Source organism: Alexandromys fortis, unplaced genomic scaffold (assembly GCF_014885135.2).
Source record: "Alexandromys fortis isolate MF-2015 unplaced genomic scaffold, M_Fortis_MF-2015_v1.1 scaffold_15, whole genome shotgun sequence".
In the NCBI taxonomy this organism is placed as follows: domain Eukaryota; kingdom Metazoa; phylum Chordata; class Mammalia; order Rodentia; family Cricetidae; genus Alexandromys; species Alexandromys fortis.
Window position 1 is genome coordinate 9,311,532 of NW_026067911.1, and position 25,148 is coordinate 9,336,679.

Consider the following 25,148-nt stretch of genomic DNA (forward strand, 5'->3'; position numbering starts at 1 on the left):
AAGTGTGGTATCTCTGCTCTGCACATCAGAGTACCCCAGAATAGAAACTGAAAGACAGTTTTTATGCATTCTTCCAAACACGGTGGTATCCTTCTGCTGATCTGTGGTGACACTTCATTGTCACGGTGCTCAGGGCATCGAGGATGGACTCCTGTCATGTCAATCATTGTGTTGGTTACATTCTCCACTGCAGGAACCTGTGAGGACGCACAGCCCTCCCAACACGATTGTTTGAATGAGGTGCAAAAGGCTAGTTGTCCAGACACAGCGCTTTTGCCATTTACTAATTTGGTTGTAACCAATGAGGAATGAGACTGTGCTATTAATCACCTTTTGAAAGTTATAGTAGACTTCAAACTTTGCTGTATTGTGCTTAATGTTTTTTCTCAGAGTCTTTAATCTTAGTCATTTACTCTAAAACAGCAATTGGGCTGAGTGCAAAATTGCACACCTATAGCCCCAGCTCTTTGTGTTACTGAAGGAGCACGTGACCTCACAAGCTTAGGCCAGTCTGGGCAATGCCATATAATCTGCTCTTTAAAATAAAACCATGACCAGTTCTAGCACCCATGCCCACTCCCGTCATCCCCTTGCCTCATTCCCTCAGAATGGGTGCTCCACTGGAGTTCATTGTCTTTTGTGTTGATTTTATTGCTGCGCTCCCAGCAAAGAGACTAAGGACTGGAATGAAGGACACACTGCGCGATACTTGTAGGATGAATCAGTGCCTGTCGCTTTGGTAGGATGCGAGCCAGCCCTTGTGTCACCTTCTGAGCTGTTCCAAGGAATAGTCACGATTAATGCTGGCTTGCTTTCGCATGTCTAAAATCAGCTGTTTAACCGCTCCAGTCCCCTCCCTCTCTCTACCCCTCCCTCCTTCCAATGCTCATGTCCTCGGTTGAGAAGAAAAGTAACTTAGCTCCTTCTCTTCTGTGTCCTGGGTACTTGTAACCCATAGGAAGTTGTGTGTTCTGAGTACTAGGTAATTTGTAGGTGGGTTGGATCATATTAACCCCAGTTTTGACTCGAAAACCGAAACTCAGAGAGAGGCCCCTTGATTGGCATTGTGACAGTAAGATTCAAAGCCAACTCTATTGTTCTGCAGAGTCAGAATCTCTCTATTATCCCACATCACTTGAAAGACCTACGAGCTGTAAATGATTGGAAGATAGAGAGGGAAGAAATGTGTGCTTCAGCCCTTTTTATTGTGCATATGTCTCCCCCTCCCCAGGTTGGCTGCAGTTCTTCCCTGGTGTCTGTTGTTAAATATAGAAAGTGTATTTCTTAATACTCTCCCCCAGTCTCGCCACAATGGCTGTAACTAAGGGACTGGGGAGGAAGAGAGCTTCCATGCAGGAATGGAGCCCGTCCCTTGAGCTACTGCAGGAGGCGATGGACCTCTCCATGGTTGCTCTCATTTCCAGCTCCTTGTTGTGGAATGTTAATTTAAGATGTGTTACATTTGTTTATGCTGTGGATCATTTCTTTAATGATGCAAAGATGTGTTGTGGTGTGTGTGTGTGTGTGTGGTTTTTGAGACAGGGTTTTTCTGTATCTTTGGAGCCTGTCCTGGAACTAGCTCTTGTAGACCAGGCTGATCTTGAACTCACAGAGCTCTGCCTGCCTCTGCCTCCCAAGTGCTGGGATAAATGGCATGCACCACCACTGCCCAACTGTGTTGCATTCTTTTATGTTGCATTTGTTTAACTCTGTGAAGCTGTGTTGCTGTGCCTGTCTAAAACCCCTGATTGGTCTCATATAGAGCTGAATGGCCAATAGCAAGGCAGGAGAAAGGATAGGTGGGATTGGCAGGCAAGAAGAATAAATAGCAGGGGAAATCTGGGAGACGATCAAGAAGTGACAGAGATCAAGGAGCGAGAAAAGAAGGGTCAGTCATTCAGTCACACAACCACACTGCCAGCCACCGAGTAAGAGTGAAAGTAGGATGGTCAGAAATAAAGAAAGGTTAAAGCCCAGAGGCAAAAGGTCAATGGGATAATAGAAGTTAAGAAAGGCTGGCTAGAAGTAAGCCAAGCTAAGTAAGGGTGGGCATTTATAAGTAAGAATTAATTCTCCTTGTGTGATTATTTGGGAGCTGGGTGGCAGGCCCCAAAAGAGGCAAAGAGTCAAAAGAGTAAAAGAACCTACAACAGCTCCTGTTTCTTCAGCGCCTTTTGCCAGGTTGAGAACTCTCCTCGCTTGGATCATTTCTTCAGCTTGTTCTTTCAACGAGCTCTCCAGCCTGACAGGTTGCATCTCAGCGCCAGCCCCAGTGCACAACAGTACGATGCCGCCAGTGCCGTGCTTTTGGACAGCCTCCCTGGAGTGCGTTGGCTCACACTTCCACAGGAGCTCAAGGTAATCTTAGGGGTCCTAGATAAGAATCGGAACCATCTGCCTCCTTCTATTCCTTGAGTGGGCTCATTTTCTTTTTCAAATAATTTTTAAAAACTTACTAATTGAGGAAGACCTGCCGCCGTGGTCTGTAGAGGTCAGAGAACGGGTTGGTATGCTTGGGTCCCTCTCTCCACCTCTGTTTATGTTCCAGGATTGAGTTGCCGGCCCTCTTCTCCCTATCTCTTTGTGTGTGTGTGTGCTTCAGTGTCTGCGTTTCTTACATAGTGTCTTGGTCATTTTCTTTTAAATTTCCTGACTGTTAATTCCAGAGCCTTCACCTTGTCTAGTTTTAGCCATATTTTAACTGATACTTTCTGTCCTAAATATGTAGGATCGCTGATTGGTGCCTTGTGATTTGTTTTCTTGGTATTTGGACATCTCCATGGGGAAGGACCACTAGCTAGAGGCCCTGTTAAGGAGGCGGGGAAATGTCAGGAGGGAAAGTGGTCTTGGCTCATAGTTAGGGCTCAGCCCTTAGTGAGCCTGGAGGTTGGTGGACTGCGGGCCTTAGCATTGTTTGTCAGGTTTCTTCTCTGCTCTTTGCTTAAACAGGCTGGCTAGCTAGCATGAGCCAGGGTTGGGCATCTCCCTCCTATGTAGGAACATAGGAGGTTTTGTGGTCCTCTTCTAAAGTGAGGAAGGCTGTTGCTGACTGTGTTTACCCCCAGGTCTGCCACATCCTATGGGGTTGTGCTGTAGTTAACTAGTTTCTCCACGGGGGCAGGTTTATTAAGGAAAACCCGTTCCCTCTCAGTGTCAGAGACAGGAGGGCATTTTCTGTGGCAACCTGGTTAGCTTACTGGTGGGAAAACTCACAAAAGCTTGGGGGACCAAGCAGCTTGGGTTTCTATGGAGTTTTCAGCTGTGGAAATTACCCACACAGAGCCTCTGGCAGCTTTCCAGGTAGCTCAGGTTCTCCTGTGTTGGGGGTTTCAGCTCCTGAGTCTTTTATGCAGCTATTATGAGTACCTGGCTATGTCTGTCTGTCTGTCTGTGTCTCCGAGCTTGAGGCCAGCAGTTTGCTGTGTTCTCGCCCCTCTTTCAGAAACAGAAGAGTTGACCTTTTGTGCTGTTCCGCTTTTGACTTGTTCAGACTGAATACCTGCTTCAGGTTTTCTACGTGTGTGACCAGAAACCAGGATCCCCAAAGCTTTTATTTTAGCAAAAAGCTCAACTGTTTTCTTCTTTTCTTTGAGATTTTTCGCTGTCTTAGAATAGTAACTTTTATTGACAACGTATCTTCTAATGACAATAGTAAGGAATTTAATCCCATGAAGACTTGGATTTAAAAGTAGTTGTGAGGCAACTTGCAGTTGGCAAGCGTTCAGTGGGAGTATTTGGTTTTAATTTGGAAGTAATTTGTTCCAAGTTTAGTACATAATGAGGTCTCCCTTTGGTTTTCTTTCCCAGGTGGTTGAGAGTTTTTCACTGTGCTTTTCTCGGGCACACTGGTATTGTTAGAGGAACAACAGTTAGTCATATTAGTCTAACATCAGCCTGGAGACCAAGTAAAGCAAAATTCACAGACTAGCCCAAGATAAAAAAACTACAGGTGTTTGTTCTCTTTGTCTGACAGGTTTTTTTTTTTTTTTACAAGGTAAAGGGTTCTCACCAAACAAGAGAATACAAAGCATTTGCTAGGTGCAGGGAAATGTGGGTCATGAGTGAGTGATAAGTCACACTGTGTGAAAAGCATTGAGAGGCATGACTAATGTCTCGGAGCATTTGTTGTCTTGATACAACACAGTGTGGGACTCAGCCCTGCAGAGAGTGCCTGAGCCTTTAAGGAAAACAAGAGAAAAAAGCAAGCGAATCCCTATTTACACATAGTGTGTATGCTACATATTTAAGTAACTATTTTTTGTATGTTTACACATTTTTGCGTTGCAGGATAATTTTACTCTGTTTTTAAATATAGATGCTTCAAGGAAAAGCTCCAGCAATTTCCATGGAAATGAAGCCAAATCCTATGTAAAAGATTTTTGTATAATAACTCTGTGGGGAAGTTAAGCTGTGCCAGATCCCAGGGACTCCTGCTGTAATGTTTTAATCTGAGTAACGATTGGCAACGCTTTATTCAAGTCATCGTTTCTAGGAGAGGGACAAGGAAGAATCCAGCTGACCAAAAATACACAGGAAGCAGGAAAAGCAACCCGAACCAGTTAACCACATTAACAGTGGTTTTCATTTTGCTTAGTCTAACAAGTTAAAAAAATTAACATAAAACAAGAAAACAGTTTTTTAATCTCATAAATTGTTTTGTGTTGATCAGAAATTTTTTTATGATTTTTCCAGCCACTTTTAATTAAAAAAAGATACATGCGTTAAATAAGTTCATGTTTTATATTTGCAAAGCTTAAAAATAACATGTTCCGTTTGGAGATATTTCTTGTGTAGTGAGACAGAGAAAGATACTTGCTCAGTCCCTCAGCTCTGAGTGCTCTCCTTGTGTTCCCACAGGTGGAACTGGACACGGTGTTGAGTGACCTTGAGGCTGCTGACTTCGAAGAACTGGTAAGAAGGGGAGGATTTCCACAGAGGTACAAAGTTGAACTCTCTGTAATCAGTCATTCCGAGCATCTGTCAAGCGGACTTAGAGCATTCGGCCTCTGTTTTGACACTGGCCATGTCTACTTGCCCCAAGGTTTTCTATTCAGCTGAAATATCAGCTACACAATGTGTGTAATGAGGTTAGACAGTGATTAACTTGACAAACACTAGGACTTTGTGAGGACAGAGATGGAGATGGTTTGATGATTTGAGAACTGTAAGACTGAACCTAACTTGGAACGCTCAGAGTGTGACTTTAAACTCTTTAAAATTTCCATTTCCTCGGTCTCCCCAATGAAAAGACCAACAGATAAGTTGTCAGTAAACAATTAATATCGTTAACACTCAAGCTACTGTGTATAAGCAACTCCTTGCCAAAAGGAGCTAAGTTCCTCAGAGACATGGAATGTTCTAGAACTTTCAGAATGGATGCAGATTGTGTGTGCTGGGACTGAAAGTCGGCTGACTCAGCACATGGGAAGGCATCCAGGGCGCTGAAGTTTGTAAGTTCATAATGCTTGGAAAAAAGGGAACCAAGTCATTTCTTTGAAAACTGGGGACACAGGGAAGAACCAGACATTCATGCTTCCTTTCTTGTCTGAACCATACGTTAAGGTGACCACACAGAGATCAAGAGGACAGCAGGCAGTACATTGTCAGCAGTTGCCTTGGCCTCTATATCTTTGGCTGTGATAAAGTACTCTGTTTTTTTTTTTAATTTATTTATTTATTTATTAAATATTTCTGTCTCTTCCCCACCCCCGCCTCCCCTTTCCCTCCCCCTCCCCCACTCAAGTCCCCCTCCCTCGTCAGCCCAAAGAGCAATCAGGGCTCTCCGTCCCGTGGATAAAGTACTCTGTTGAAGCCCATCCATTTATATGGTCCCATCCATTTATATGGAGTGGAAGATGGGTGTTCCTGTATCAGTTAAGATACATGTCTCGGGGTTCATGTCCCATGTGATGCTGCATTCGCAGGTTGACAAGGAGCACTATTTACACTATGGAAGGACACAGCCACCCATGAAATACCTGAAGGAGGCATTACGTCATCTACCACCTGTTAAGGGCATGTCACATGACTCTATTTGTAGAAGGGAAATTACAATCAGTTAAATCCAGACTGGAAACATGGGAAATCTTCTTCAACAAATAAATAAATCACAGAAAGATGGAGAGAGGCAGAGACAAGAGGATAAAGACCTTGAAAGAGGCTTTGAAGAGACAACCGTGTAAACCAAGTCCACTGTATAGTCTTCCTTGGCTTCTCATTCAAACAAGTTTTTTCAAAATATCAGTGAAGTGGGGCATGATGGTGCACACCTTTAATCCCAGCAACAAAGAAACAGAGGCAGTTGAACCTCAAATTAAGGCCAACCTGGGATACATAGTGAGGTCCTGTCTCTAAGTAAATATATATATTTACATATATATACATATATATATATAAGTAGACATTTGTGAGACAATTAAGGAAATATCGTACTTATGGCTTTATATTAGATAAGATAAATCTTTCAACACTGGCATGATGGCTATATATTTTTTCTTCTGTTACTTTTTTAAAAGTATTTTATTTGAAGTGTATGTTTGTACCTGACTGTATGTATGTATGTGTACTGTGCACATGCTTGATCCCATAGAGGCCAGAAGAGGGACTAGGATCCCCTGGAACTGGAGTGGCAGGTGGTTGTGCTCCACCACTGGGTGTTAAGAACTGAACTCTACAAGAGCAGTAAACTCTCCTCAGCTCTGAGCCATCTCTCCAGCCCCTTAGAGTGCACTCTGAAGTTGTTTACAGAAGAAGTGGATCTGGGTTGGTCAGAATAATGTAGTGAGAGAGGGAAAGGCAAGACATGAGGAAAGAAGCTGACCCTCACAGTCGCCTTGTCCAGTCTGGGCAGGAGTAGACCTGAAGGAGCCCATACTGCTGTTTCCTGTCTCCCACCTTCTGCCTCTGCTTCTAATCTCTGGTGTTGTGGGCATGCACCACCATGCCCCGCTTCGTTCAGTCCCCTTATGTCTATGGATGGAGCACAGTTTCAGACACTTAGTTATTTCTGGTTTTTCATTTCCTCTGCGTTGAGGATAAAATCAACGGGGAAGACAAATGTTTCTCTTCATGCTTTCCCACTGGCGTCCCAGCAGGGACTGCTCTCAGAGCTTGGAATGGATCTTTCTAGACTGTTCTGTACCCTTCCATTTCTGCACAGAAGCCTACGTGTACGGATATACACATCGCATATAGCTGTGGGAAAGCAAAACAGATCAGGAAAACACAGATGGAGTGGTGTTTTGTTCTGGAACTTGCACTTTCTGCTGAGCAGAGCATCCAGTAGCTTTGATGGCCGCACCGTTCCAATAACTGTACTGTTCTCCGACACAACACCAGGCTTAGCTGATCATCCCTCCATTCCTGAGTGTGGCCTCATCTCTAATCTCTGTATTCCAAATGAACTATTGACTTTCACAAAAATGTCTCGATTCACTCAGCTGTCGTCTAGATCCCTGGAGGAGGGAATACTCAAATAGTGTGTGTGTGTGTGTGTGTGTGTGTGTGTGTGTGTGTGTGTGTGTTCTGGTTAATTTTTAAATATCATACACCTGCCCACAAATAAATTGTGCCAATTTGTGCTTTCAAAAGTGACTCCTGGTGATATTGGGTACTGTGGATGATAAGGGGAGCTCCTGTCATAGCGGTTGTTTTCAGAGCCCTCATGGAAGAACCAGTGTCGTGTGCTGTGATGTTGTGGGGTCGTGGAAACACACTGGGCTTTCACCCTGGTCCCTTAGCATTTGGATGTCTAAGGTTCCATCACAAGTCATTGCTAGGACAGTGGTGGCTCATGCCTTTAATCCCAGCACCCAGGAGGCAGACACAGGTGAATTTCTGTGAGTTCAAGGCCAACCTGGTCTACAAAGTGAGTTCTAAGACAGCCAGATCTGTTACTCAGAGAAATCCTGACTTGAAACACCAAAAAGGAAAAAAAAAAGTTATTTCTAACAAATGTAAATTTCCACTTCAATTGTTGCAGTTTAGCTTTAATATTTTATCTTTTACATAAAAATAAATAAATAAGTGCCATATTACAAATACATTATAAATCAGCTGTGAATTTCCCCCCAGTCCGAGGATTACTGTGACATGAGACGGCTGTACACAATTTTGGGATCTTCTCTGTTTTACAAGGTAAGTTGAAGCTCGAAATATTTATCAGTATTCAACTGCTAACATATGTAGACCTAAAGTAAATTTTCTCTGACTTTTATGCACACAGAAGAAATGTCACCACTTTGCATCTGTGTGTAGGCACAAGACTATGGACTGGAAATAAGGCCACAGAGATTTATAAATGCAGTAAATATTGATGTTTTACTGTATGTTAAGGCATACAGTACTTAAAAGAATTAAGTATATAAAGGAGAACATCAATATGTTCTTTTAGAATTTTAAAAAATGTCATGTATCTAGTATGTGTGCATGCATGAGCCACAGAGCGTATGTAGAGGTCTAAGGACAACTTGAAGGAGTTGTTCTCTCCTACCGTGTGGGGCTCCCAGGGTTGAACTCAGGTCATCAGGCTTGGTGGCCCGTGCCTTTACCCACTGAGCTCTCTCCAGCAACGCATTCTTAATTTCCTTTTTCAGTAGTGTTCCTGCTCTTTTTAGCCTCTTCTTCAGAAGTGACATATATTATATTTTAAGTAACTGCTTCCATGTAAAGTTTTAAGAATCAGATCAGTGCCAGGTGGTGGTGGCACACGCCTTTAATCCCAGCACTCGGGAGGCAGAGGCAGGCGGATCTCTGAGTTCAAGGGCAGAATGATCTACAGAGCAAGTTCCAGGACTGGCTCCTTAGCTGCTTAGCTATAGGGAAATCCTGTCTCAAATAAAAAAGAAAGACAGAGAGAGAGGGGGAGGGAAGGAGGAAGGAAGAAAGGAAGAAAGAAAAGTCAGTTTAAGTATTTTGCTTTAAAATATCTTTAAAAACAATAACATAGCACAAAATCAGCTGATATAGGAGGTATACAGAAAAGAACCACTTGTGCCAACCTTGGCCCCGCTTCCTTTTCTAGTCCCAGTTTTACCAAGCACTCAAGGTGACCTTGCTTTGTATAGGTCACCTGTCTGTTGGGTCCCTGAAGCTGTCAAACTTGATATGCAGTTTGACTGGATTTTGCCAGATCTTAATTTACCAGCATTAGAGCTCCATTATCTTAAGCCCACAGTTCCAGTGTTTATAAAACTCATAGAAGTGCGGGCTCATCGATTCACGTTACCCACCGCTTTGGCTCTGCGTGATTAAATCCCAGGGTTATTTGGTGTGCAGCCATCTACCCAAGGATGATGTCGTTGAGATTTCTGCGTACTGTCGCCAATATTGCCTGCTGCCTTTAGCGGCAAAGCAAAGAATTGGCCAGCTGATAGTGTGGAGAGAAGTCTTCCCGCGGCACCACCTCCAGCCTCCTTCAGACTCAGACACCGAGGTCTTCCAGGAGCCTGAAGGGAGATATTTTTTACTAATTGTTGGACTGGTGAGTTATGAACTTCTTTCTTGAATTTCATTTTATACTTTTAAAATCTGCTTGCTTAAATACACAAACAAACATGCTGATTTACAAGTAAGAATATGTTAATTACTTATTACTTGAATTAATTATTCGAGGAAATGTTGCATGCCACTCTATTTCCTTCCTTCTGTATCTATTTAATACTCATGAAGAAATATTAGTAAAAATCCAGTGTGCGATTTTAGCAGGGTCTGAAGATGTCTTGTTCCCCTTCCTATCATGGATTTTCCTTTTGGCTTGTTTTGGAATACATGAAGCAATATAGATTTGAGCCTTGTATGGTGATGGTCCCTAAAATCCCAGCACTTGGAAGGCCATGAGGCAAGAGGATTTCTATGTTTGAGTTTAGCAGCCTGGGCTATACATAAACCCTGTCTGAAATGATGCTGGTGATAATTGAGGCTATTTGGAAGTTATTTTAGGAAATTCCGTGGACAAAGAGAACTGACTGATGGTGAATTGATGCTTTGTCAAAATAAAACAATATGAGATTGTTTCCATTCTGGGTCAAGAAGCTTTGATGGTGATTAAAAAAAAAAAAAAAGAGGAGAGAAAGGTTTTCAGTACTCACTGAGTATTCGCAAATGCCTGTATGCCTTTAGTACAAGTCTGCACATATGGGCTATATTAAGTGTTTCCATGGCATCTGAACCTGTCCCCATCTTCCTTTGCAGCGCCATTATGTGTTGTGTGTGCTGTTAGAAGCTGGAGGCTGTTCATCTAAAGCCATTGGGAATCCTGGTCCAGACTGTATCTATGTAGATCAGGTCAGAACAACTCTTCATCAACTGGAAGGAGTAGACTCCCGCATTGAGGAATGGCTAGCCTCATCTTCGGGGCCCTGCTTGTCTTGTGCTGACTGGTTCCTTACTGCACCACGTGAAAAGGCTGATAGTTTCACCACTTCACCTATCCTCAGTAGACTACAGGGGTCCGCCAAAACAGCGACCTCTCCAACATGCAGGAGAACCTTTTTCAGTGACTATTCCTTCAAGGCACGGAAGCCCAGTCCCTCCCGGAGCAGTGGCGGATGTGAGCCTGGTGAAGGTGGAGAAGGTGTTGGTCTGAGCCCACACACTACCCCAGATGCAGTACGGAAGCAAAGAGAAGCCGATGGTTCGGAGGACAGCGTGGCACTGCTTAAGGTGCGTATCCATCCAGGTGTCTGCATTGTGATCCATAACTGTTAGAATTTTTTTTTTAATTTATAGAGTGCTCCTTATTTGCAATGGTGGGTGTTTTAGTCACTGCTGGAAAACCAAAGACTTAGAACTAAAAAGAGAAAGAAATACCAGGTGCCACCACTTGAGCCCTTGGCGTCTGGGACATTCAGGCCACAGTGCTTCCAGGTAGAGAAGCATCCGCCCCTGGTCCACATCCATCAGCCTTTCTTCTGTGTTCATAACAGAACATCCTAGCTGTGGGGCAGTTTCTCTGTCACTCTAAGTAGTCAGTAAAATATTTCACAGAGACAAATGATCAGAGTGAGGAAGAGATGCCTGTTTGTAATAGCTAAGGTTTTTTATCTACACTTCCGAATGTCACAATCATTAGAAGTGTGACCATGAAGCACAGAGGCTGTTCATACTTGACGGTATGACTTTTACCTACTTTTCCATACATACCATAAAATACCCAAACAGTTGTTAGAGTCATCGTCACCCCAGGAGCTTAGCACATACTCTGGTGATGCTGGGGGTTCCCCAGACAGTTCTCAAACTTCCTGTCAAGTGGACGGAGGTGATGGCAGACAAGGCAGAAGGAAGCATGAATCTGAAAATGGGCTCCGTGTTCCTGAGTGCTGTGGCAAGCACACGCATGGATAGTCTCTCTCCTCTACACAAACAATGGGGTGTGGTGGAGCCATGAATAGAAGGTATTAGGAAGTGCCCGTGTCCTAGCTATAACTATTGTCTCTGTTGGTAAAATGAGTAGGTGACAGAGACCATGAGGATTTGGGTAAATTATATATACCCCAGGTCTAATCAGCTGCCAGGAGGACGATACATCTGTGACCTTGAGGCACCCAGACAGCAGGGAGACAAATACACTGCATACACATTTGATAATGGAACTGCTGGGGACTTTTCACCATGCCCCTGCCTTGACCTTGAACTCTCCTTAGCAAAGAATAAGCCAGGAGATGCAGATTGGCATAAAAAGTCTTTAACGGAAGCAAATGCCTCACGAAAATAGCACTCTTAGAAGGTTTTGAAATTTTTGAATGGTTCTGCTCCTTGATCCTGTTCTTAAATGCAAACTGATCTACTTCTCTTCCAGCTCGCTAGGAAGAAGTCGACACTTCCAAATCCATTTCATTTAGGAAATTCAAAAAAAGAACTTTCAGAAAAAGACATGGAAGTCTATAACATGATGAAGTAAGAAACTTCTAGCATAGCTTTTCACTTTAAACTCGTGGTCCTTGAGGGGTTTCACCGTGAGAAAGTGCAGAGATGATTCAACAAGCGTAACTATGGTATAGCTCACAGTATGAGGTAATACCTATGGTATTTCTGTGATGTTTCATTTACACATTTGGGGAAATGAACATATTCTTATCCTAATGAAAACGCCAAAAGAGTATTTCAAAACATAGAAGTTACTTTTTACCTCTCTCCCACAGGTAATGTACTTTTCAGATGTCTACTTGTTTGTTTGTTTGTTGTTTTTTGAGACAGGGTTTCTCTGTAGCTTTGGAACCTGTCCTGGAACTTGCTCTGTACACCAGGTTGGTCTCGAACTCATAAAGATCCACCTGTCTCTGACTCCTGAGTGCTGGAATTAACGGCATGAACCACCACCACCCAGCAAGGATGTCTACTTTAAATAAGAGTTTAAAGACTAATTTTAGACTCTAGTAGATGCCTGGTTATGCTAGCCCTGTGCCTGTAAATGATAGCTGCCCCTGGCATACAGTTCAAAATGCTCACTTGTAGAGAAGGAAGGGCTGGAAATTGCCTCAATTCAAGACAACAGTGAAAGCCATCCATGCTTCCTGGTTCCAGGCGGTAGATGGTACCTCTGCCGGAACTGCACACAGTTCAGCTTCTCTGTCTCTACATCCTGCTTCTGTCACTCAACCCTCTGCTGCAGTTCCATAGAGCACACCCCACTAACTTCTCCCCGTGTGTCTCCCTCTCAGACTCTGGGTCCTAGAAACTGGTCCTGAACAAATAGATAACACTCAAACTCATATTGAATAAGGAATTCTGAAGTAAAAAGACCTGACTAAAGAAGGAATGTATAACCTTGTGAAGTGTTATATACAGTCCAGGACTATGATAACACCACTAAGCTGGAAAACAACACTTAAAGGTCGGCTTTTGCACTACAAACTGCTCAGAACAGTTTCGAGGTGGTTAGCTGAGATGATCCAGCCTAACACAATACTCTAGTCAGGACTTGAGACAAGGCCTACACTTTCTCATTACACAGAGACTTGAAAACAAATGATACAGTTACTTCTCCCAGGACTTGACAATTAACCCAAATTTTCTTTTCAGGATTCCCTAAAGATACCATTGCCCCAGACAGCAGGAAGTAAGTTTAAGAATACAACGCCCACATTCCCAAGAGGTGGGGTGGGTGGTTTCTGGTCATTTAATAAGTTATGAATATTTGCCACTGTTTAAGGGGATTCGTTACCAGTTGTTACTGGTTATAACCTGGAAAAAAAGTTGAACAAAGAAGATTAGATTCAGAATTCTTGTTTTGTATACATAATTCTGTTGCTACAAAACACAACTTGTACTCTAAAGGAAATAAATGATCATTTATATTGAGCCAAAAAAAAAGAAAATGGGGGATATAGATATGATAGAATAAAAGGGTAGATTATTGAATTTTCTCTGAAAAGTAAAAAGGGAGGATAGAGATATCACAAGATAAAAAGGTAGATTATTGAATCTATTTTTAAAAAGCAATTACTAGTTTTAAATGTTTTACATTAGATTGAATTTTGTATATTTATACAAATTTTGTGTATTGATACAAATTTGATTTGTTAGAACATACTGTATATACATTTCTACTCTTCTTCAAGGTACTTACTGTATCTATACAACTCATTTAACAGTGTAATGCAAATTTCTAGTTCTTCAAAGTTATTGTTACCAGCTGTTTAGGATAATAAGGAAATGCAGGTTAGTAGTTAATTACCTATCGTAATCAAAATTGTAGTCAGTCACATTAGGTAGGTCAAACAGATACATTTTAAATAGACAGGTCATCTTTAAACACTTCAGATATCTACAGAATTTAAGATATTTTAATAATATAGGCTCTTTTTTATGACAATGAGACATGTCTGCTCCTGGCAGTGCCAATCTGCTTCAGAGAAGATAATAGGCATCAATAAACTCCACATGGAGTTTATTTTCTTTGTGGCAAAAGTAAGCCACTGAGCAAGAAAATGTTCTTGCCTTGATTGCTGACAGTGTGCTGTCTTAACTGGGCAAGCAGAACACAAAAGAAAGTGACTGCCAAGCATTATCAAAACAAGGAGAGACAGCCACTCATAATATCCTGCTTCACAGAAAAGTATGTCAGGTATGCTAGGCCTATAGGTCAAAGATGGATTCCCCGACATTGCAGAGGAACTATGGGTGACTGTCAAGGCAGCCAACTGTTTCTGTCATTTCTCACATTTTTTTGGAATTCGCTTGCTTGCACATCCTGCTTGCTCAGTTAATATTATTTTCCTCTTGGGTCTCTGAGGGGTCTCATGGGAACTGTCATTATTTCTTGCTTTTTTGTTATTCTTTAATTCTTCTTCCTTTGGAAAAATGTAAACATTATTCATAGGTTCTGCTGACCTGTCTGAGCTTATGTATGGGAGGAAGAGGCAGGAAAGAAAAGAAAAACTGGGGACCTAGAGAGATAGCTCAGTGGTTAAGAGCACTGGCTGTTCTTACAGAGGACCTGGGTTCAATTCCCAGCACCCACATGGCACATAAAGTTAAAGAAATTATTTTTAAAAATAAAGGAAAACTGAAAACAGTAAATGAATATTTTTGGAACATGGTTCAAGAATAGAGTCATGTGAAAATTCTGAGTGCTTATGAGAAAAATGCCAAGAAATGAAAACCGGAATCTTGTGACCTCAGTTTCTTCAAAAGTATGGACTTTTTCTTGAAACGTGCTTTCGTGCCCTTCCCAGGTGTAGCAGCTAGGAGTGAGTTTCCTTCAGGTGATCCGTTACAGCTGGCTATTGAAAACTGTCCATATGCCTCTATGGGAAAACATGGTTTGGTACATGTGGCTTGTCTGCTGTGTGCGGCTTACCCTGTGATTGTACACTTCACTGGCATGACTCCTCTTAACCCTCAGAGTATAAACCGTCTGATGCTCTGAATAAAGTTGGCTGTTGCATGGGACTTTAGACGGCCTCATTTCGGCTCCACTCTCCCAGGTCCCACTGCCTCTAGCGTGATGAGCTGAGTCTAAGTGAGAAGGGTGTGGTAAAGTGGAATGCTATCACCACTGTTGGCCTGGGGATGAGGATGCTAATCTAACTGTGCTGCTAATCCTCAGTGTTGTTGCAAAGAAGTTTAGTGCCGCCGATTTCCATGTGTTTAGTTTGGTAGGAGATATTAATGTATGTGCCCCACTTGAAACTGATACCATTTTTATGGTTTGTTGAAATTTAAGCCAAACATAAGCTCAGTCATTCCTATGAACCATGGAAAAAGAGGGCCCAGCCAATTGACTGTTTAGCGAAGAGACAATTTAAGTCACTGCAAATGAATTAGTGTTTATGCTTCCATGGCTGGTCCTGTTTGTCTCCATTAGGGAATTAAGAATAGCCTAGCCTGTGCTTGAGTCAAGGGCAGGGAATTAGACATTTGGCTCAGCTTTCTGTCCATGATTAGGTTGCTAATTTATTTCACATAGTCTTGTGAGAAAGATACAAAATTGAAAGTGGAAATAATTCTTCTGACTTTACTTAAATTTCCTGCTCTCTCCTTTTCAAGATTGACCTCTGGTCCGGAGAATACACTCTTCCACTATGTCGCCCTAGAAACAGTGCAGGGCATCTTCATCACCCCCACACATGAAGAGGTGGCTCAGCTAGGCGGTTCCGTTCACGCTCAGCTAATTAAGAATTTCCATCAGTGTTGTCTCTCTATTCGTGCAATTTTCCAACAGACATTGAAGGAAGAGGTAAATATTTAAATGTAGCTTTCTGCCAATATTAACCCTCTGGTTTTTTTTTTTTTAATCAACATGAACCATCAGTGTTTTATTTAACTCAGTTACACCGAACTCTGTAGTCTGTAATCTTACCTCTGGAAATGGTTGGCCTGGTTTTTCCACAGCAAAGTACAAAATTGGTAGTTGATAATATCAGCTAGCCACTCATATCTGAGATTTGTAATTTAACTGTTTATTAATTGACGTCTGATGTTTCAATGTTGCACCCGTGTTTTTGTTTTTTGGGGTTTTTTTCTTTTTTTTTTTTCTTTTGGTTTGGTTTTTTGAGACAGGGTTTCTCTGTGTAGCTTTGGAGCCTATCCTGGAACTAGCTCTTGTAGACCAGGCTGGTTTTGAACTCACAGAGATCCTCCTGTCTCCCTCCCGAGTGCTGGGATAAAAGGCATATGCCACCACCGCCCCACACCCCATGCTTAAGTATATATATACTTAATTTATTATTTAATAGATCAATTGGATTCTTGTGGTGACTGGAAAATTGGTATTGTTCTCTCGTTATGGAAAAAAAAATATTCAAAGCTTTATGACCAGGCCTGTAGCTCAGTTGGCACAGTGCTAATCTGACATTCAGGATGCCCGGGGTTCCATCTCCTACTCTGAGTAAACCTATACAGTGGTGCACATCTATAATCCCAACACCACGGAGGATGAAAAATTCAGAAGTCATCTCCAGACTCATAGTAAGTCTGAGGCTAGTCTGAGCTACCTAAGACCCTGTCTGACAAAAAGGAAGAAGGAAAAAACCACAGAGAAACTCTGTCTCGGGGAAAAAAAAAAAAAAAGGAAGAAGGACTGGAAAGGTGGCTTAGCAGTTACGATCACTTACTGCTCATGTGAAGTCCTGGGGTTTGGTTTCCAGCACCACATCAGGCGATTCACAACCACCTGTAACTCCAGCTCCAAGGGACCTGACGCCCTCGGGACTCCATCAGCCTCTGCACACATGATGCAGTAACTACATGGGCACACATATACTCATGAATAACAAATCTTTTCCAACAAAGGAAGAAGGTAGGGGAGAGAGGGAGTTGTAACTGATCTAACATCTGTCCAGGAGTAGCTCTCTGATGACACGTGTGATGTATGCAGCATACCAATTTTGTGAAGAACGTGCCTTTAAAATAACACTGGGCTGGGTGTAAGGAGCCCTGACTTTCCTGTTTCCCCAGCTATAAAGTGTTCCAGCAGGATTATATCACATCTCCGGGCCCATTCCACAGTAGAGTTCTATCTTCCGTGCTTTCAGGGCCTCAGAAACTATTATTAACAGGACGAGTCGTGTTTGACCAGGGAGGCCTCCCTGCTTTCGTTTCTTGGGCTCTTTCTTCCCCATTTTAGCATTCTGGTGGGTGCTCTGGCAATGTGATCAACCCGTTCAGTCACATTTAGTGACAGAAACTGGCCTTAACTGTTAAGGCATCTGCGCTGCACCCGACACTATTCCAGGTCTAGGAAAGAAAACAAGCTTGTGTTTGTTTGCGTTCGCCAAGGAGCTGAACAAAGTGGCCGATAGCACATCCAGAGTGGGTGTCGAGAGGAATTTAATCAGAGTCGGGCTGAGTGGTGCAGGCTACTGAGGTTCCCCTGATCGTGTCAAGCAGTTTGTGAGCAGACAGGAACAAAGACAGAGAGGGCAGTGTGGCTCTTTGGAGAGCCCAGCTTCTAACAGAGGGACGACAGGCCTCTCTGGGCACTCACTGGCATGGGCACATATACAGACACACAAACCTTAAAAGACAAAGGTGATGGCACATGTCTGTAATCCAACGCCTCTGGCATAAGAGACAGTAAGAGTGCCACAAGGTCATCCAGGGCTGTGTAGTGAGACCCTGCTTTAGAGACAGGACAGGGTAGAGGGAAGGGGGAAAATAATATTTGCTCTCTGCTAGGGGGAAAGCTTGTAATCTACCTTAGGAGATAAAGTTTAAAGCAAGAATTGAAGAATAGGAATTTTCTGCAGGTGAGCAGGAAGAGTAAACCATTGTAGACATTTAGAACCAGAGCCAGCCGTCGTCATCAGCATCCCCGGAGACTTAGGTGAAACCATTTTGTCTTTCTGCTCTGGGGGCTGAAGTCAGGGCTCTGTGCGTGCTAAGAAAGAATCCTACCCCTGAGCTACAGTCCCGGCCCCGGGTATTTTCCAGTAGCACTGTCAGTATAGTTAATCCTCAGAACTTCTGTTGGCTTGCAGAGAAGGAGAGCGCTGCGTGGTGGAGATTGTCCAGAGCCTGCAGACTCGGTGTCGTCTCTGACCCCCGTGAAAGAGCATGGTGTGCTCTTTGAATGCTCGCCTGAGAACTGGACCGATGAGAAGAAAAGCCCACCAGTTATGGCTTACTGGGTGGTGGGGTGAGTGTGGGGAGGGTTCAGTAGGACCATAGTCAGACAGCTACCATGTAATTCTAAACCTAGAACTAAGATAAGCACTTTACAAATGATCCAAACCAGTGCCTATCCACTGGTCCATGGATGTGAGAACCACCTAATCAGTTGTGGAGTCCAGAGCGTCCTGCACCTGTGCCCTGACCCAGTGAGTCAGATCTGGGAGTAGGATTCTGGTTTTTAGCTCCCTTGTGACGTGATAGGCAATCCACTAGGTTTGAGAACATCAGCCTGAATGTAATTGTGTAATACCATCAGAGCTGTGTTACAATAATTCATCTGGACACAGCCCACAGGTAATACCAGGTAGGTACACACCCAGTACAAGGATAGAAGGTACACGTTCAGAACAAGGGATAGAAGAATCAGACAGTCGGGTATAGGCAGATTTCTGTGCTGCTTGCCAGCTCCCAAATAAGCACACAGAAACTTCTTATTAATTATGAAAGTTTAGCCAATGGCTTAGACTTGTTATTAACTAGCTCTTACAACATAAATTGACCTATATTTTTATTGATCTATATTCTATTACATGTCTTTTACCTCTCCCATTTTTTGTGTCTGACTCATTCAGCATCTGTCTGACTTCTTCCCGCATCTCCTCCCTTCTTCTTCCCAGCATCCTCTCTGCCTCCAAAATCTTGCCTGTTCAGTTATTTAGTAAACCAATACTAGTGACAAATCTTCAAAGTGTCCAAAAAGATTATACCACAACAGTGGGAAGATAAATCAGTGGGTAAAGCACTTGCCAGGCAAACATGAAGATCCAAGTTCAAATCCCAGAGCCCATGTAAAGCCAGACAATAGAACAATCTGTAACTCCAGTGCTGCTCTGGGGAGGTAGGAGGCAGGCGGGAAAAGCTCAGAAAGCTTGAGATTAGCAGCAGTAGACAATGGAGTTTGTTTCACCTTTTTTGACTAGAGCCAATGCCTACAGCTGTCTGCCTACACATACACACACCATAATGTACATGAATACTCGAGCACACACACAAATGTAGTGTTAGTCCAATTCTATCTACAAATGAGTTGTCATTTTTATGTATTATTAATAATAGCAACTTAAAAATGTATGTGGAAATAAAATATTTCATGACTACCATGCTTAAGATGATACAGGAAGTGTTGCATAGATGGTAATAATAAGCAGGTTTAATATTCAATACTGAGGGGTATGGTGATGTGCATTGATTAAATAGGAGGTTTACACTCTAGGACAGTAGCATTAATTAGGACATATTTATTTAGAAACCAAACTCTCTTCTATTTTCTGTAGATTTAGATTCATGAGCTTTTGGTGTTAGTGGTGGTGGTGGTAGGTATTTTGTCTGTCTTTTGTTTTTTCAGCTATTATTGGTTCTCCCGAAACGGAAAGAAAACAAAAGGAAAAGGTTTTATCACCTTTAATTTTTGAAATGACCATGTTTTTTCCTTTCTGCAGGAGGCTCTTCCTTCACCCAAAACCTCAGGAGCTGTATGTGTGTTTTCACGACTCGGTCACAGAAATTGCCGTTGAGATGGCATTTAAACTGTTCTTTGGATTAACACTGTAGCTGTGTTTGTAGGATACAAAGCAACACACATGGACTGTGCGACAGTGCCAGGACGGCCGAAATCAACACATAAAGATAAGGCTCAGCTTAGTCACTTTTCAGTATTGAACTTCTCTTGTTAAATGTCGAGAGGCAGAGCTGTTTGGTTGGTGTGTCAGACATCCGAGCAGATACTGGGTCAGAGTATGGAGACACGATTGCTAACTTATTGCCATTCTGGTATACCATGCTAATTTATTGAATAGTTTTAAATAATGTGAATTCTTTAATAAAAAAATTAATATAAATGTTTATTTGGGGATCATATTCAACTCATTTTTTAAATTGAAACCCAATGCTGACTTGCACGGTGAAGGGATCATGAAACAGAAGAGATGAAGAGGTTCTGTAGTCGGTGAGCTCTGTGTTGTAAGGAGCCCTGCGCCTGTCAGGCTCAGAGAATCTGTGTACTAATAACATTATTACTGCACTGGGAGTTTTTAAATCCCAGTTAAGAAAAATGCATTGTTTTCATGGTGTGTATTAGTCAGTATCTAAATTTGCAATATTTGTGTTCTGGTTTCTTAGCAAATCAAAAGCCTTCTCATTCATCTCCGTATTTTAGTGGATCCCTTCCTGCAGAGGAAGAGGGGAAGGATGGAAGTTAAAGTTTATTTATATTTATTCAGTTCTCTCTATTCTTGGTGATAAGCTTTATTTTGGATTAGGAGATTTATTTTTAAATTTTTAATAGTCCATAAGTTTTTTTTCTTCTGTTGAAATACATTCTGGTACACATACATTTTATATCACCTCTAGCAGATCATACTAAAAACACTGGAAGAGGGCTGGAGAGATGATTCAGAAGTCATGAGCAGGTACCTCACTGGAAAAGCCCTAAGTTCAGCTCCCATCACCCACATCAGACCGCTCACAACCACCTGTAACTCCAGGGATTCCTTTGGCCTCCACAGATATGCATGTGAGCACACACACACACCGTGCATACACACAGACACACAAGCACACAATTAGAAAATAAAATCCCTTTGAAAACACTGAACCAAACTGCTTAACAGTGTCATAGGGTAACTTCTTTTACAAAATACTAGTTTTTGTCCTAGAGATAAGCATCAGTCTGTATTGGGTTTTCCCAAAGGAAGAGGGGGCACTTTAACCAACAGCTGTTTCCCTGAGCTTCAGGAGTAGAGAAGACTGAGTAGACATTGATTTCATTGGCCATGAGAATTCAGTATATTAAAAAAATGAAAAATATAGTAAATACTACATTTATTATTACCATCTACCCTGGTGGGCATCCCACATACTCAATAGTCCCCACACACTACAGTCCTGGGTAGCTTCTCCTTCAAAGATTACATATGTTGGAAGGAAGCTAACTGAAATCTATCTAAAGTTCATCCCTGCATTTTCCCTCCTTAAACATGAGTGTTCCAGCTGAAACTACGAAGTGTATCAGTGCGCCCTGAGCCATTTGGTCTTATAGAAAAACTTTTATCCCTCTCTTGTCAGTTCAGAGATTCTCACTGAGGCATTGGTGACAGACACCGGCTGTTTATATCATCCAGTGACTTCTGGGCTTTATTTTCAGCTTTCGAGGCAGAGAAGGAAATTTTGGACCTTGAAGTGTAGAAAAGAGTTTGAACTATCTCCCCTTTAACAAGAGTCAAATTGGCTAAGGCTGTCCTCTGTCTCAGACTGCCTGTGTGCCAACGTTTGTGTCCCAGAACTTCTAAACGTATTTATTAAATGCTTTAAGTTTCTGAATAGACCCTTCAATCCCAAGCTGTTTCTAATACTGATCATTATATTCAGTGTAGCCGTGGTCACCTCAGATTTTCAAATAGAACAAACTAAGACTTGGGATTTTAATACAGAGAACTTTTTTCCCAGTTAAATTTTGATCTGCTGGTGCTTTTTTGGTGTCAGATAACCATAAGAACACTATTTTAAAAGGGGTGTAAAAACAGAAAGCAGATAACAGATCTTAAAGATCATTTGCTGTGTGGTTCACGTTGAAGAGGCATTGCATTTTCAAAAAATAAAATGCTGTCCTCTTTTTCATCTCCAGGGGAACGTTGGTGGTAATCTTAGCTGACCATTTCTCTGAATAGTTCAGACTCATATCTGAAATGCAATCAGTCTTACTGTTGGGCATTAAAATCCTGTCTGTCTCTGTTACAGAGAGACAAGTGCAGATCCCATAGCGATGGGCTCTCAGAGAAACCTTCCTAGTTGGGCTTCATTCACATCCTAATAATGATGTTCCAGAAAACATGAGATAAAGTGTCTACCTAGCATTCCTCGAAAGTCAGACACAGCCAGGCATGGTGCCGTATGCCTCTAATCCCAGTGTTCAGGAGGCTGAGGCAGGAGGATATAATAAATCCAAGGATAGGCAGGGCTATACAACAAGGCTCTATCTCAAACAAACAAAACACAAGGACTTCATTCCTTCTGTCATGTGTTTCTTGGCCCCAAATAAATTTTAGACTCTTGCCCTTTCTCTCCCTCTTCTCCTTATCCTTGGCTTTCTTTTGGCTCTGTCATGTCAGAGAACTGTACCTAGGAGAGTACAAAGTGTTTCACTTTTTGTGCCAAGGGACAGTGGATGACAATGTGTGCCTAACAAAATGGTAATTGTGAAATAATCACTGTCTAAATATTTCCGACACAAATTGAAAAGAAAAAAAACCCTGTGAAACCAGTCTACGAGGTTTGGCTGCTTTGACCACTGTGTTAAAGTGTGTTCTCTAAACTGTGTGTTCTCTAAACTGTGGTTGTCACATATAAAGTATGAGGTGTGAGCTGCAGCTACTACTTACCTCCGTTAAGTGCCCTCTGCCTGCGAACAAGGGAAACAGCTGAGTCAAGTCTACTACCGCACAACACGACAGGAATGACCTGGAGAAACTGCTGCTTACTCTTGTGTTGACAATAAGGATGTATATTTTGGGCATCTTTTAAAATAGTGCTACTAAAACTTGAACCTAAAAACCAAACTTTATGAACTAACTTAATTTTAAAGAGTTTTATTTCTGTATGTAATTAAAGCTATTTTTCTACATTATTCAGAGTTTTAAATAAAAGTGTTTTGGAGGTTCATTTGCAGTATAAACTGTCTTTAAAAATGACTGCATTTTGTGTGTGTGTGTGTGTGTGTGTGTGTGTGTGTACAGGCATGTGTCCATGTGCTCACACACAAGCACCATGGCAGAGTTTACTGTCTCTTCCTACTCTGGGGGTGCTAGGGATGGAGCTTCATGCTTGGCAGTGGCTACCCTAACTCACTGAACCATCTTGCTCTCCTTGCGTTACCTTTACTTACACTTACTTACCCAACAAATGCTTCCCGAACTTCTACACACTGCCAAACACTGCAGAGACAGCAGCGAACAAATAGTAAGGCTTTCTGCCCTCACAGAGTTTGTGTTCCCCTGGCAGAGGAGACCACAAATATGATAAAGTATTCGGCTGAATGTGAGGAGAAGCGAGGGGGAAGTAAGAAGCTGTGGGGTGAAGCTGGTAAACGCGGTGGCCTGGGAAGGATTTGCTGAAGTGAGAAGCTGGAACTGTGCTGATTCTCGAAGAGAGAAGAGTAAACAGCACAGAGGCCCCGCCCAAGTAGTTTTATAGCTGTAAACCCTGAGACTCTCTGTCCTTGATCAGGGGAACAAGTCACGAACCAGTCTGTTTCAGGTCTAGACTGAGAACTTGACTAGGTGCTCTCGGTGTCAAAAGGTAACATTTCTAAGGAAGTCCTTTCCTGTTGGTCTTCCGTCACTGGGTGCAGATGAGGATACAGAAAGGAATAGGCAATACTGTTGTCAGCTGTCACACTGAACATGAGCGTGGAGTGTGGGACAGTGGAAACAGCCCTGAAGGCAGCAGACTTGTTTTTATGTCGTCAGAGATACCATGTCCGTTAGGGCCAGAGATAGATCCTGATCTTAAAATACAGGCTTACTTGGAGAGTCGTTGAAGTAAGGCCTCCTCCCTTAAACTTTTGCAAGCATTCTTGTTGACACTTCGTTACCTAAAGGAGACTGAAACATTTCACTACGGGTCATGGCAAATAAAAAGGGGCTGCTCACTTTTGGAATTAGCAGTGGGCTTCCAAAGGGTTTTGAAGTCAGTGTGACTGATAAGAAGATTAGCTGCAAAAAAAAAAAATCTCTGAGTGATGATTAAAGTGGTTGCTTTAGGAAGGTTAATCCAGACGCAGCCTATTAAACATAAAGACTGAAGACACGCAGATGAGCCACTGGAAAGGAAGCAGATGGGAATGCATGGGACCAGGAGAACTTGCCAGCTGATGTCATAGGCAGACATCAAAATGTTAACAAAATTCCTGCTCTGTGATCCTGGCCTGAATGCCTAGATACAAAATTAGAAAGGTAATAGCGTGCTTAAGATACCAGTGAGAAATTAGGTTCCTGTGTTCAAGGCAGCTAAAACTCATCCGGCCCTAGAGCAGTATCTCAAGGTTCTTGGTAGGTTGTCCCAAATAAAAGGTAAGGCAGACTCTGTATTTACTGAAAAGCATCAAATATGCTTTTAAAAACAATTAGGAAGATGTATATGCTGCCATAGTGGGGTCTGGTATATTTGATGAAAAAAAAATCCAGATAGAAGAAAATTAAGCGTCATAGCTTCTGTCCTATGTGCAATATTGCCCAAAAACCAAAGTGATAATGTTTAGTCCAACTGTCTTTTTTCAAGTATTAAATTTTCAAAAGTATAAAACAAAACTATTATATATAATTACATTTGTATATAATATAATATTATTAAAAATAATTAATATATAGTATATATAATTGATAGATATAGATATGCTAGTCCCTGAACGACTAGAGTGGCAAAGAGAAACCTGATTTTTCCATAAAACCTGATTTAATAATATATATAATTGTGTGTGTGTGTGTGTGTGTGTGTGTGTGTGTGTGTGTGTGTGTGTAATTTCAGAAAATGTATTTTTAGACTTCCTACCTGGTAGGTAGCTTCCATAGTGCAGGAAGGTACTATGTAGGCTGCCTGGGGAGAAAAGCCAGCAACATCGTCACCCAACTGTGAACTCCATGAGTTAAATGTCAACCCGTGGCTCAGAAGTTAAGAGCACTGGCTGCTCTTCCAGAGGTCCTTAGTTCAATTCCCAGCAACCACATGGTGGTTCATAATCATCTATAGTGAGATCTTGTGCCCTCTTTTGGCTTGTAGGCATACATGCAGTCAGAACACTGCATACATAATAAATAAAATAATAAAATTAAGAAAACATAAATTGTTAACCTGCTAGACCAACTGTCCTGCCAAGCCCCTATATGCTTCGCTAATTTCTAGGGAACCCAGAATCACACAGCAGCCTGAATGCTTCACTGCCTAAGGGAATGCTTGACTATCTCAGGAACTGAAAGGTGTGCGGTAGCCCAGGAGCCATGGATTCTAACCAGAAAATCCTATGGCGTGCCTCTCAAGGCCAA

General features: G+C 42.2%; 1 protein-coding gene across 5 annotated transcripts in view; it reads left to right on the forward strand.

The window, feature by feature from the left end:
• Intu (inturned planar cell polarity protein) overlaps positions 1-22,770 on the forward strand; it is a 52,678-nt gene extending 29,908 nt beyond the window's left edge. For 4 of the 5 annotated variants that reach the window (XM_050138474.1, XM_050138476.1, XM_050138475.1 and 1 more), the window contains 9 exons: positions 2,169-2,358; positions 4,858-4,911; positions 8,074-8,136; positions 9,260-9,481; positions 10,192-10,662; positions 11,798-11,895; positions 15,490-15,679; positions 17,922-18,079; positions 19,554-22,770. In XM_050138474.1, the coding sequence (XP_049994431.1) occupies positions 2,169-2,358; positions 4,858-4,911; positions 8,074-8,136; positions 9,260-9,481; positions 10,192-10,662; positions 11,798-11,895; positions 15,490-15,679; positions 17,922-18,079; positions 19,554-19,665 (1,558 nt within the window). In that variant the 3' untranslated portion in view covers positions 19,666-22,770. Of the gene's footprint in view, positions 1-2,168; positions 2,359-4,857; positions 4,912-8,073; positions 8,137-9,259; positions 9,482-10,191; positions 10,663-11,797; positions 11,896-13,020; positions 15,680-17,921; positions 18,080-19,553 lie in introns of those variants that run through there. The other variant, XM_050138478.1, reaches the window with a different exon arrangement.
• Positions 22,771-25,148: the final 2,378 nt, after the last annotated feature.